Source organism: Tympanuchus pallidicinctus, unplaced genomic scaffold, assembly GCF_026119805.1.
Source record: "Tympanuchus pallidicinctus isolate F22 unplaced genomic scaffold, pur_lepc_1.0 scaffold3, whole genome shotgun sequence".
Lineage (NCBI taxonomy): Eukaryota > Metazoa > Chordata > Aves > Galliformes > Phasianidae > Tympanuchus > Tympanuchus pallidicinctus.
In genome coordinates this window covers 68,570,783-68,585,713 of record NW_026294747.1, presented here as the reverse complement: position 1 = coordinate 68,585,713, position 14,931 = coordinate 68,570,783, and the positions used below count along the sequence as shown (strand labels likewise).

The 14,931-nt window shown below is 37.1% G+C and overlaps 1 protein-coding gene across 2 annotated transcripts in view; it reads left to right on the top strand.

Moving 5' to 3' along the window:
- Nucleotides 1–14,931, top strand: part of VIPR2 (vasoactive intestinal peptide receptor 2) — a 47,208-nt gene that overhangs the window by 26,282 nt on the left and 5,995 nt on the right. For both annotated transcript variants that reach the window (XM_052694420.1, XM_052694419.1), the window contains exons 5-9: nucleotides 1,521–1,618; nucleotides 5,646–5,787; nucleotides 9,000–9,150; nucleotides 10,024–10,084; nucleotides 11,381–11,450. In XM_052694420.1, coding sequence (XP_052550380.1) covers nucleotides 1,521–1,618; nucleotides 5,646–5,787; nucleotides 9,000–9,150; nucleotides 10,024–10,084; nucleotides 11,381–11,450 — 522 coding nt within the window. The remainder of the gene's footprint in view (nucleotides 1–1,520; nucleotides 1,619–5,645; nucleotides 5,788–8,999; nucleotides 9,151–10,023; nucleotides 10,085–11,380; nucleotides 11,451–14,931) is intronic.

Sequence of the window (14,931 nt, the reverse complement as noted above, 5' to 3'; positions counted from 1 at the left end):
GTATGGCTTTGTCATACTAGTAGACAGCTCACTGCTGCTCTTCTGCAGTGTGCTGACTTCTGTTTAGCTGAGCATCAGTGTTACTATTTACAGGGCATCTCTGCTGATCATTTTTGTCTGAGAAACTGAATGTGAAAACTTCCACTCAGTATTTAAACAACGCAGATTTGCTGTCACTGCAGCTTCTTTTGCAAGTGACATTTATCTCCTTCAAATTTACAATATTTACATGGTGGATGTTAAGAAGCTTTGATTTAGAGACCCTTCAGATTTCTGTTTGCATGTTCTGTAGAAAAGCATTTTAATGGGGCCTGGAACTGCCAACAAGATGATAACAAATAGAACAACATATTATGGAACTGCTGTGCATTGTTTCCAGGCTTTGAGTGTGTTCTTGCTACACTTGATAGGCACAAGGTCAGGGAATAAAATTCTTCACCTCCTAGAATGCTGATGATAGATCATGAGGCTGCCAAATTGTTAAGTCATTTATTGGAGCATCCTTCTTCCATGATTTTGCAGGGCAGGGCAGGCTGAATAAAAAAAGTGTCCAGTGTATTTGCAGCATTTCGAGTGAGTTACTCTTCCGTTTTCTAATAGTTTATTTAAAGGTATTGCTTTATTACTGCTTTTACAGATGCAGCTGTAAGATCTGAGTGCTATTAATATGTGCAGTACGTATAGAAATTCTGTCAGTTTTATTTAACATATTCTATATTGCTGTTAAAAATTTTATTTCACATAGCAAAAAATTCTATAATTTTAGTATTCTATCTAGCTTTGTGCAATCACTTTGCTGTAGGCACAAATGAACAAGCAGTTTCATTCTGAGAGCATTATCATCGTTGTTCAGAATGGGTTTTAATGTAATATGTTCTGGCAAATTTACATATAACTGTAGTTAATGATCAGACTGTACACTTCAGTCTGCTTTTTCTCTGCTGATATAATTCCTTTCCAAGATTTAGCAGCTAACTTTACAACATAAGGAATGGGAAAGGGTTGTTTGGGTGACAAGTATTTGAACATACAGATTAGGAAATGAATGGAATTTAAAGATGTCCTTAAAATTAATGGGACGTAAATGTCCTTAAAATTAAATTGATGTATAAATGCATGACTAAGTACACTGGAGCAGAAGGACTGAGAGATTGCCTCGTTCGGTGACAATCCATTCTTTCAAACTGCATCTCATTCTTACTTTTCAGATGTCTGTGAACATTTTTTGACCAGATGCTTTTTTTTTTTACCTCATAGACATGGGATAATCAGCTAAAATTGCAACTTGTGTGACTGAATTTCTTAGGCTGTATTTCCTACTGATGTCTGTTGGTTTGATACGCTGCATTGCAAAAATATGTTGGAATAAAGGTATAATACATTCTCATCATGTAATATAGAGCAAAGCCTGAAAACAATGCTATTTATTTGGTCTTGAGAACTATTTAATGGAAAACTGTATCACTTCAGTCAATTCAAATATCAGTAAGTGGTTTCAGCATGTGTATATTTTTGTGCAGGTCAACTTCTATGTAAGAGTGAAGGCAATTTATACCCTTGGTCACAGCGTATCTCTGATTGCTCTCACAACAGGAAGTATAATTCTTTGCCTTTTCAGGTATGTATTTTTCGCTAGTAAATATGCGCAATAATAAAACAGTTTTAATTATTGTCTTATTACTGATTGCCCAGATTTAAAAAAAAAAGTATCATTTTTGCATTTTCTCAGACAGCTGACAGTAACGTAATGCCTACAGGATTTTTGCCAGCACCAGTCATTAAAAAAAAATTCAAAGCACTTTACAAATGTATAGACATCACAGCCTACTTAGGAATGAATCTATAAAGTAATTTTTGTTTCATTTTAAAAATCAATACATTGAATTGTTCTTGAAAATAAGTAGAATGCTGGTCTCAACACCAGACAACTGGTGCTGTTCAGAAACTTCTGAGTGGTCTCCAGGCATCACAGGTAATCCAAGAGGGTTTGTAAGGGTGTGGGTAACTGTGCTGAAGGACAATACTTGGTGTGCAGTGTTTTACTTAGGCAGTGTTGGGAAAAGCAGTACTGTCTGCTGTTTTTGGCTCATTTCTGGGCATTTTCTGAGACAGAAAGTTATCCCCATCTGTCAAAAGAAAGAGCAAAATCTTATAATTGATATCATAGCTTTCCTCATTTTCTCAACTTTCATGCCGTTATGCTTCATTTCTGTCTAATTGAATGGCTTTTATATTATCCAGTATTAACCTTACACAACTTTTCATTTCCACTCTAAGAACAAGAAAATGCATCTCTCAAATTAGTAGAAAAAAATTACATGTAGTATTAGATGTAGAGGGCTGCATAGTTTCAGTCCTCTGATTAGCTTGTTACTGTGGCATGCTATAAATTTTGTAGACTACTGTAAGATTTTGTCAATATTTAAATATTTAGAGGCAGTTCAGAGTGGATAAATGACACATGACACTATTTTGGAATATCTTTGAAAAAAATGGAGTCACTTAAGGGTATAATGTGTCCACTACCAAACACTGAAAGCAGATCATGCATTTCAAAACTGCTAATACCCAGTAACACATTTCAGATATTATATCATAGACATCTGAGTGTAACAAAGAGACACTTCTTGTGTCATACTGCAGCTGATGCAATTGTAAAGTGTCAGTGAGAAAAGTGAATGTAAAGGGCTGTATGTCTCTGCATATCTCTGAGTCGTATTCCATCCTGTACATTCTGGTCTGTTTTTAAGGACAGAGTTTGAAAATAAGATTCTGTAAAGTTTAGCTTTCTGCTACTTACCTGTTTACACCTGCTGTCCAAAACGTACACTTTGCCCTGAAAGGGTCCAGAGGTTCTTTATAGGCAATTTCAATATAGTATTTGTGAAGATAGTTCACTCACCCCTGAAATACATTCTCCTTTGCATGTAATCAGCAAACTGTCTTTGTTGTATTTAAAAAAGACATTAAACAACTTTTCAGGTCACATTGACTAAAGGAGATTGGGTAGTTAAGAAGATAGCTAAAAATCACTGGAGTCACTAAAGCAGGAGGGTTGTGAAAATTCTGACTTCACCCAGCAGGATTAGGATTTAAACTTGCATATTACTAAAGCCAGACATTATGAAAATTATGCCTCGCTGGATTTTTATATGTATGCTACCAATTGTACTGCGTTTAATCATGAATATATTCAGTATTACGTTATAAATGAAAACACGGACATGAAAAAGAAGTGGAAATTCTTTTTCAGGTACTACTGTTTAACTTCCACGCTCCATTGTATATTATATCTGGCAGAACAGATACAGCCTCAAGCCTTTCCAGTTGTTTAAAATATCAGCTATAAGCACAAGAAAAGCAGAACCGTTGGATGATAGAAGGTGATTTTGCCTGAAAGTTTCCATGCAGTTGAAGTTCGTTTCCATGCAGTTGCAGTTCTGTGCGTCTCTGTTATGTTTCTTCCAGAGATGATTCCCACTTTACTTGATCCTACAAAACCGTTAGATAGCCTTCCATTGTTAATACATGCAAAGGACAGGTTTAGAAGCGTTGCAAAACAAAAGGATTTCATCTCTGAATAATCTTCTAAGCTCAGAATAGAGGCATATTAAGGTCTGTAGTATCATTCTATATTAAGATGGCAACGTTTTTCAAGTTGCCGTGGTGTCACTCCCCACGTAATTCTCTGTGTACTTACTATGAGTAAACTAAATTGGAAACTCTCTGGCACTATACTTTCCTGTTGGACATTGCCACATTGTCAGGGCTAGTCTTGTTTCTGTAAACATTTTATAAACATTGAAAGTAATGATTTTGACTTAGTCAAAAGTAGTATTTTTACCCTACATACAGTGTACATTTCTGTTCCTTCATTTTGAATGTCTGAATTTTAGTATATCATGAAGTTTTAGAAAATTGAAAACTGATTTGAAATAATTAATATTTTTCTCATACTTTAAAACATTTTTTTTTTTTCCAACTCAGAGTGAAAATGAATTGTAGAACAGCATGTCTTTGTGTAACACTTAGATTCAAGTTACTACTGTGGAGCTCTTAGAATACTTCCTTCAAGATAACTCCTGTGTTGCAAAACCAAAAAAGTCAGATTCTCTACCTGACACTAATATGTGTATCTTACCAAGAAGAAAAGTATGACTGAATCATTTTTACAAGATGTGTTTTCATGTGTATCAACTATCTGTCAAGATTCAAGATAGTTTTCTATCATGACTCACGGTGAATAGAATAGCAGCTTTTGTTTTGCTGCTAAAAAACAGCATTTCTTTGTTACTCTGAATCATCGTACCTAGCCCTAAATAAAAAGATTTTTGACCACCTACTCTGAAAGGTTGATTTGACAGCCTTTTGCAGATGTAATGTTATAATTTCATACACTGAAGGGGATGAAAAGCTAGTAATATAAGTTGGTCACGAAAATATTTTCTTCCACTCCAGTCTTGGTATGTATTTCGCTTGTACTGAGTTCCATAGAAAAGTCTGTTGCTGTCCAAAATAATAGTAGTATTTCAGCTTTTCTCAGAACCATTTTCAGTGAAGGACACATACAGCCACAGCAATGAGTGTTTTTTTTAACAACTGCTCTAAGTTCAGCCTGGTATTACATCCTTGGCCAATCTGCAGGCTAACGAGATGGATTTGTCATTTATTTCCCATTGCTCTCTCTAACTGTGCTTGTGCTAGTCATTTTAGAACGTGCTATTTGGTGTTCTGCAGAAATGTTATTTTATGATAAAAACATGAAGATGACTTAGAAACTGGCATTGCATACCAAAGTGCTAGCTGTAACATCCTATTTCATCTTCATTCTTTCATTGCTCAGCTTGCTAAAATGTCCTGGCTTCTGGCTATTATTCAGATACAGTTCACAGTTCTGATTTTGACCAAAAAAAACCCCTTTCAGTAGCTTGGTTTCTGGGGATTGGCTAAAACAAATTTCTGTTACATAGGATGATCTTGGAAAGAATGTGTCTTAACTGAAAAGCCTTCAACTTAGAACTAACTTCTCCTGAACACTCAACACTCAATTGGAATATTTAATTTGTCATTTGTGTGTGAGTCTTTCACGTGTGTGCTAAAGAATGCTAAACATGCCTAAAGAAGGGAATTTTTACATCTCAATGGACAGAAAGACAATTTAATGCTTTACATGCATTTTTAATTGTTCTGGCATTGACATACATCATAAGATAAAAAGCCATTATATAGAGAAATTAAAAAATAAAACCAGGAAAAAAATGATGAGAGTGTATCTGAAATTTATGCAGAATAAAATAATAATAAAAGTTTTATTTGCATAAAAAATGAGTGCAGACAGAATGATAATCAGTGTTTACTGTCCATTTACATTAAAGTGGGAGAGAAACATTTTGGGATCTTTTGGTCTGCATTGCTGAAAAGGAGTAAGAGATCATTTATTTATATATCTTGGACAGTATATAATGATGACAATGCTGAGATGATGTTAAAGGAACATGAGGCAGCACTGAAATATGATGGAGGAGGAAAGGGTAGGTCTTACTTGAGGTTCCTATTACTAAGAAACAAGCAGAGATGAGTAGAAGCCTGTTCAAGAGGTTTTCTGTCTTGAAATCTAAAATGACTGTTTTTAAATCTCTCCTTAGAAAACTTCATTGCACTCGGAACTACATCCATCTGAACCTGTTCCTCTCCTTCATTCTAAGAGCAATCTCTGTTTTAGTCAAGGATGATATTCTCTACTCCAGCTCCAACACAGCTCACTGTCCAGAGGACCAAACATCATGGGTAATAAACCTCATTTACAACCTGATGTAATACTCTTGTATCACTAAATTATCCTCCTGATGCTTGTAAATATTTGGGTATACCAACCTGCCAGTGTAGGCAAGTGTATAGAGAATATAATGACTGTCCAAGTGATCTGTTAGAAGTAGACACAAGTAGGAGAAGCAGAAGAAAGAGAAGTTGTTGTTGGTTTTTTGTCCATGTACAGACAGACAGCAGGTCACCTGCCAAAACAAATTACAGCCAGTTATAGCTAAGTAGAGCCACTGCATTAATACAGGGAGATTTTAAGGCAAACAGGAGTGCCATCAGCCAAGAAGGGTGAAAGGCACCTTCTCTGGAAGTGTTCCAGCTGCTCTGTCAGGGGTCCAGGAATGAAACGAGTCAGTGATACAGATATTTGCAGGAGTTGTCTTTATCCATTTATTTTCTGGATATGACAGAAGCATTGTCACCTGAATTCTTGGCAAGTGTGCTAAGTCTGGGTGGTGCAGACTTAACTTTCCCTCCCAAGGTGCTATACTTTGCACCTGTAGCTAAAATAGTGTTGATATCACACCAGGGCTTTGGCTGTAACAGAGCAGTGCTGACACAGCATCAAGGCTGTCTCTCTGCAACCAGCCCACAAGACCACTAGGCTGCGTATGGGCAGGAGGTATGGCGGGAACATCCCTGGGACAGCTGATTTCACCTGGTCAGAAGAACATTCCTTAACTTATGCTGTCATGCTGAGCAAAAAAAAACAAACTGGGGTAGGAGGAAAGTGGGAAACTCCTGTACAGCTGCGTGATGCTTAGCTGCTTGTGTTAAACCGCAATCTGATATGTTTACTGCATTTTCATACACAAAGTTTAGAAGTATATATTGTCCTACTGCAAAAATGCTAACTATGTAATATTCCCCATTCTTTACCTCCTTTGTTTCAGCCAGAAGTGCTGCAAAAGAACTATAAATATAACTGAATACCTTCAGAATTAATTTTGTAAAGTTTAAGCTTGCGGAAATAAAATGGAAAGAAGGTATTTTTATATTGATGGATCCACATTACCCCAAAGTATAAAATCTTAGCAGTGACTACCAAGCTGTATGTAAGAATTAGCAATCTGGGTCCTTTCTAATGAACATGTAACAGGGTTAGTAGGGCCAATCCAGGCCGAAATTAGGAAAAGTAGTTAGGCAGACTAACAGGAGTAATCAGGTTAGGTCCTTCAAAGATTGGTCAGTGGACCCTGGAATGCTCTTTGTTTTCTGCAATTTCTTCTATTCTCCAGTTATTCTTTGTAGGAAAACCTCTTACTTTCCTGGTGGAATTTGTCCATTTTTGCGGACTGCTGAATAATTTCTTTTGTATTATATGTGGAATGATCTGATACCACATGGCTGTGGCTGTTTTGCCTTACATTGACTCACATTCATCACGTGTGTGATGTTCCACAGTTCCACATGCACATTTAAGGGCAAACAATTCAAAATGCAGTGTAATTAGGTCCTGGATCTGAGTAACACTGATACGTAATCCAGGGGGCGTTTGGAGAATGCTCTCAGAAATATGGTTTGAATTTTGGGTGGTTGCTGTGTGGAGACAGGAACTGGACTCAATGATCCTTGGGAATCCCTTCCAACTCAAGTTTTTCTATCATTCTATGATGCATGATTTTGGCTGACTCTTTAGTGATGGATGCTTTCATTGTTCAGCATCTGAAAAGATGTCTAATACAGGATTTGCTGCAGGAAGAAGGGAAAGTATTTTGTTGTAAGTTTCTGGTACGTAAGTCAAGAACACAATTACACAGGTAAATATGGATTGGCATTTTAAGGAGAGAAAATTTTTAGACATTGATTGCTAATTTGGTTGTGAGCAGCCATAAACATCAAAGCAAATTTTAGCTTGCATTTTGAAATATGTAATGTTTTCCATGTTAAATGTTCTAACCCATTACTGATCTGCAGTTTATGATCTTTCCATGGATACAAAGTCCAGAGGTAAGATTGATTCTACCAAACAAGATCACTGAACTAAGCTGTTTCTCAAGGCTTCTGTCTTTCTGACTGGGCAGCTTATCTCATCTGTTCAAAGACTTTTCTCTGGATATGCCTGTCTCTCTTCATGAGCTGTAGAAGTATCAAATAGGTGTTTGTCTTACATCAAAAACCTTACTCTTATATCAAGAGTTAAGTGAAATTAATTCAAGACTTTGTGCTTCTATTTAGATTTCTGAATGTATACAGGCAGGCAGTGTTACTCAAGATGCAGTGAGTTATCCAGGACACCATGTAGGGCTGATGGATACTAAAAAGTTCTGGACCAGCACCTGGAGTCTAGGTTAACTTAGGGTATGTCACATAACAGACACTTGTGTAGACAGAGGTATCAACCAATAAATAAGTAAATTACCTGCCTAGGTATGTCATGTACTTGGAATTTTAACAAAAGCTGTGGACGTACAAAGAGAAGGGAAAAAAGTAAAGCAGACAGAAGCTGTAAGCTTTGTTTAGTCCATTTTGTTTAGTCTGTTACATTCGCCATATCATCACATTTCTCAGCTCAGTCTCAGCAGGAATGTTTTGATGTTCAGCTCACACATCCCAGATTCCTGCTGAGAAAGGCTGAAGTAGCAGCAGCTAGCACTGTGAAACATCAGCAGAGCAGAGCTCTGAAAATTAATTCTGAAGATTAGCACAGAGACTGTAGTATTTTGCGACTTCATTTTATGTGTCTTTTTGATTAAGAAACCATAACATTTTCTAAATGGAAAACATTTTTTACAAATCATTCAGCTTTTTCCTCTATTTCTGCTTAGAAGATTCAGCATATGAAGTTATAATTTTCACTCCATTTCCAGTTTAGCCTTTAAAAACTCATAAAGCAATTTCATTATTACTTTTTACTGTGTTAGGAAGACAGATGAAATTTGAATATATTTATTAGCCACCTAGTAGACAATCACTTAATCTAATAGCCATTCATTTACTATTGAAAATGTATGCATTTATTGATAACCACCTTCTTTTACAGAATTTATATTACGATATTTTCAAAATTTCTGAGTGCATTTGCTATGATTATGATACAGGCAAAAAAAATCTACTCAATCTGGGAGTAACATACACAAGATGCTTCTCCTGGAGAGAGTTAAAATGCGTAACACGTAATAACAGAATAACACAGCATCTTTCCTGCAACAACTCTGACTCCTGTTCTCACATTTCAGGTGGGCTGCAAAGCTATTCTAGTGTTTTTCCAGTACGGTGTTATGGCGAACTTTTACTGGCTATTGGTTGAAGGACTTTACCTCCACATCCTCCTTGTGTTAATATTCTCCCCCAACAGACACTTCACAGTCTATCTGCTGATTGGATGGGGTAAGAACGCAAACGCCTTCCAATTAAATAATATATTTTAATCTGTGTATTAGGTTCAGTATCTCACATGAAATGATGAAATGATACAGTTTCTGTTGACTGATGCATGGGCATGACTCCTTGGGAATTTTAGGTCCCCTCATCAGCTCATCAGCATAGGTGCAGCCATTTTGGCATGGTGGGGGGAATAAGCACAGAGCCCACACGCTCATCCCTCAGAACCCTCAGTGCTAACTTATTAGTTGGCTCTGACCTCTGCCAGTCTGCACTCCTGACAATGCCAGGAGTTGCTCAAGGAAGAGGATGATGTGGGTCTGTCCTATATTTGGGAGGAGAGAGAAAATATAGCTGCACAGCCACAGACTGTGCTATTCTACGTGCATTTTTCAAAAGCCCAATAGTATTTTCCATCTGTTTCTAACTACACGTGTTCCTGTAAATTACTGAAAGTGCAGTAAGGTATGGACTTCCACTAGTAAGTGATCATAAAACATTAGGTATTGCTTGGAAGTTACAATAAGCCAGTGTATGGAGTTGGATCCTTATGAAATGACTTACTCTTCATTTTTATATTGTAGTCCTTGCAAATACACTGGGAATGCTTAAGTTGTATCTGTGTCCCTACAGGTCCCTCAGACGGCTTGAAAGACACATAAGAAAGGCTTGTGCTTTGTGTATTAGCAATTAAAACTATGTAAGAAATGTAACCACTTTTCTGCAGACTTTGTAACACGTGAGCTTCCCTCCTAGCTCATCAGATGGGTCTCACACCCTTACTAAACTGTTTAGCATATGCTGAATATTTGGGAAATAAATGGTTACTACTAGTCTGAACTAACTTTCTGATGATTGTTCTCTTTGCTTCAATTTCAGGAATTCCTACCATATTCATTATTACATGGACAGTGACACGGATTATTTTAGAGGACACTGGGTAAGTATGCTGGGGAGAAAAGCTTAGAGCCTACAGCTGTGCCACTACTAGTCATGTTTTGTATGTGGTGGTTTTCATACAAAAGTAGTTTGCTTTTCTGAAGGAGACAAAATTTCAGTAAAGATTTAGATGTTCAGAAGCTCTTCAGAACACAGCTTATGCTGCCAGTTTACTTTGAAATGCAAAGTGCAAGAGTGGTTAGAGAGAGGTTATAATTGATGTTACCCTTTGAGACCTGCGTGTAGAGCTGTCTGATTCAAAGGTCAGAACAATACTTAAAGTAGCAGTGGGGGTCCTTGGATTGTGTGCTGCCATGCAGTACTGGGCATCCTAATTTCAAAGAATCATAGACTCGTTAAGGTTGGAAAGACCACTAAGATCATCTAGTCCAACCATCAACCCATCACCTACTACTAAACCGTGTCACTCAATGTGACATCCACCTTTTTCTGGAAAATCTCCAGGGACAGTGACTCCACCACCTCGTTGGGCAGCTTGTTCCAATACTTCACCACTTCTGAGAAGAAATTTTTCCAACCTGAACCTCCCCTGCCACAACTTAAAGCCGTTACCTGAGGCAAACAGTTATCGCACTCCACTTTCATGGATCTGGCTGATATTTTTTGTTCAGTACTGCTTTTAAACTGAAAAATCATATTGCACATAAATTCTGCTTTCTTTGCAAGACCTCCAACTTGTAAACTGAAGGGTAGCTCCTTTCTCCTTCATCATTACTATGTCAGAGGAACTTTGTAGGGTATTACTGTTGCTTAAAATTACTCTTTCAGAGTGTTCATGCTCAGAGTATTTATACCAGAATTGCTGAGCTGACAATGGAAATTAATTTTTCAGTTTTTCAGACAAAGTTTCAGGTTCAGTCTCATATTTTCCTAAGCCAGTTCTAGCCATCCATAACCTAAATATCCCACAGGGAAATGATGACATTTAAATTGTAGCTGTCAGTTGTGTTAGATCTTCCTGCTACCTAGAGGCTGTTGTTGAGTGCCTGCTGCAAAAGTATCCTGTCACAAAGTGAAACTTAACGTGGTTTTCCTAAAGGTCATCATCTTCCACAACTTCTAATGTTATGGTCTGGTGCCTAGTATTAAAGCTCATTTGAATGTTTGTATTGAAAACAGAGAAACAAAAATAAAAAGCAGAAAAAGATTAAATTCCAAATTCTAGGATTTGTGATTTTAATGTTCTTGGACTTGCATATAGCAAACACTTCTCTTCATAGATCTTGCTTGCCAGATGGTATTAGTGTCAACACAATTTTCCCTCTTTTTTTTATAGTTGCTGGGATACAAATGAGCATGGTGGTCCTTGGTGGGTTATACGAATACCAATTTTAATTTCTATTATAGTAAGTAAACTTTAAAGCATGAATTATATATCAGTTCAGCACTGTGCAGTGCATGTAGCCATTATTCTTTGCTGCTAGTTACAGACAAGCAAGAATTCTGTTTTAATGAGAAGAAATTCACGGTCAAAGACATAAAATAAGATACTGAGCACATTAAGATTTGTTGCCTTCAAAATTTATCTGTCTCCTATTAAATGAATAGTTGCTTTTATTTGTGTTTCGTTCTTGCTTTAACATCCCTCCTCCTTATGAGCCTGGGGGAAGCAAAAATCTAATTATGCTTTTCAATGAATTGAAGATTTGATTTTGCTTGTAAATAGATAGCTCTGCAACTGAGAATCTAATATTATTGCAGCCATAAAAAAATATAGCTGTGTATATCTTTCTTTAATTGGTAGCCTAATGCAAAAGAATACTGTTTGAGAATGCTTCGTGGGGCTTTATGTGGAGCTCATTAGAATTACTGGAGTAGCATAATGAAATTCCTGTTCATTGTGATGACTGTGTAATTAAATTTGTGCATTATAATTTATTGTTTATGTCAATTTCTGAAAATAGTCACAGGGAAAATTAATTCCTTTCAGATACACGTGCTTTAGTTTTAAAATTTTAGTCAGAGAAGGTAGGTCATTGTTAGATTATACAAAATCCCAAAAGCCTAAATTAGCCCAGAATTGACATTTGGGCTTTCCTTTCAGTTTGTGCCTGCTGAAAATCATTTTGAGAAAACTTGCTATCATTTCTGTAGTGTTTAAAGAGTAAGCAGCGTAGTGTGGAATGAGATGAAGCAAGGGCTCCAAAAAATCTTCTAGTATACAAAGAAATAGATGTGCAACAGGGCTACAACAGGAAGAATATGTACCTCAGGTGAGCAGGAGAATGGGAGATGGTCCAGAGTAAACAAAATACACTGAAAAATGAAAGCAAAACCACTTGGTATTTCCAGAAACATGAAAAAGCCTGTGGAGGTCCTATGGAGCCTATTGAGATTCTGTTTAAACAGCTGTCTGAGCTGAGACTTCATGTGCCAGATAGCAGTACTTCTCCAAAGAAGTCCTAGGTGAGGAGATGAAAGTTACCTAGGTGTTCACTGGCAGACTTGAATTCCAGCTGAATCTTAGCATAGAGTAGGAAATGTATTGGGAGGTAAGAAAATGGAGTATTGGTTGGTTAGTGAGAAAAGTCCAATTTTTTGTAACATATGGACCAGAATCATGAAGGCAAAGGAACAGCCATGCTCATTTTTTACTGGTTCAGTTGCTTGCATGATAAGTGGGACTGTAAGCCATATAGAGGCATTTTGTTGATCTTTTCTGGCTTGCCAGGCGTGCACATTTGGAATCCACTGTTACCTTCTAGAGATGTCTCTTGTCTGAGGCAGCATGTTTTAGGGATGAGAGCAACTAAAGATGACCAAGTGATTCTTCTTTGTGTAAAACCACTTCCTCCATGCTCTAATTAGATGATTCTCTAGCAGTTTGTTCATTTTGCATTTGAGGAGCTGTGAAAGGAGATTTCAGAAGTTCAGGCAGCTATTCAAGGCAGTGATACTCACCCTTTCTTGACAGATAAGTAACACATACTGTTGGAGCATCAGCCCACAGTCATCACAGCCACTGTGGCATCTAGAACGCCATTCAAGTACAGAGTGCATGCATGGAGTAAAAGTAGCTAATGAAATGCCATGTAAAATTGGTCACTGATGCATAAAAATACTGCATTCACGGAAAAGCATTTTCAGTGTACATACATACGTATTTCCATTTACCTTCAAGAAAAAGTAAAACTGAAGCCACAAGTCTTTGAATAATGAGTTCAGGGCTGCCTGCCATTCATCAGTGAAAGTAGATCACTACAAATCCTTTGAAAAGGGGTTGTGAAAGTTGTGGCATTTCTGAATTGAAGGTATGATTTCCTGCATCATACTCACACAGAGTCTTCAGTCTGTTCTTGAGGACTGTAAAACTTAGAATGATTAAAAGGATGATCAGCAGTAACAAACGATTTCAGCGTTAGGAAGGACAAAGACGTGTAATTAGTGAGATGGGTACAGGAAGATTCTGAAAGAAGCTGGATTTTGGTAAAATAAAGGATAGTAAAACACCAGAGTTCAAAACTGTTATTGATTGTCTTACATGATAGCATGGAGGAAAAGCACAGATGACAGATGATACTGAAAATCTTCACTGTTTTCCATTGATTTCTGTGCTACATCCAAACACATTTCACTGGTCAGAGGTTATAGTATCTATATTCTCATTATCCAGAACTAAATAGCTTTGTGAAAGCAAGTTCTGAAGTCACTTCCCTAAGTGGGAATAGCTGCAATTAATGCATTATGTCAGAAGCCTTCTCTGGCATCGCCTCCTGACAATTTTGGCTTTAAAAAAGTTAACTGGCAGGTTGCCATACTTGATGCTGTACACATTTCAGAGTTGTTTAATTAGTGATTCCTATTCCAGACAGATAATTTGAAGTACCACACATTTGGCAAATTGCTTCCACAACTGCCTTCTTCATACTTTCACTGTAGTGAACTCCTTTTGTTCGAGAAAGAGCACTTTTCATCTGGAAGCTGTACTTCTTTTAACTACAAAGCAGATGAAAATCATTCATCATGTTATCTCATATGGCAACTAGTGTAGCAAACTAAATAGCAGAAAGAAGTAACATGAAGGCAGTTTAAATGATCGCTCAGGCAATGTGTGTAGACTCAAAAACTGACAGCAAGTCAGCCAGTAACAAAGGGTATCAGCAACATCTTGCTGTTACTCCAGTAAAGAGGCATCAGTTGTTTCTGTCTTACAGTTCGTCTGCAATCATATTATATTCTCATTTTACTGTTCTTAGATTTTCATTCAGCAGTGTACAAATTATATCCTGTATAAAGACATCACACTCAAAGCATTTTTGTAGAATCTCAAAATGGTTAAGGCTGGCAGGGACCTGCAGAGGACACTTTGTTCCCTCTGACTGGGTTTACAAACTCAGCAGCATCAAGGAATGTTACAAACCCCAAACAAGAATGCATGTTTTTCATTAATCCGAGATTGTGCTTACAGAGTGAAAATGACACATTTGAAAACAGACTTAAAGGTGATATGTGTATGACAGGCAAGAACGTGAGTCACCTTTTTGTAGTTTTGCAGATGATTTGATACCTTGGGAACCAAAAGGATGACAGTTTATTCTGTTGTGGTAGAAATTAATGAGGTCTGTCAAGAAAAAGAAGTGGTTCTGCTTTTGTGCAAATGTAAATAGTTTTCTTATTTTCTCCTGTTTTGTGGATAGCAAATATATGAGGAAGTGGAGGCTTTCTCCTTGTTCACAAATAATAGCTCCACTGCACATATGTGTACTTAATGTGTATCCTTCAGTCTGTAAGCTATACTGTGGTATTTAATTCCATAGATTGGATCAGCAAGATCTGCTACCTATTACTTTTACAGAATTAATCAAGTCAAACTTCAAACTCATCATG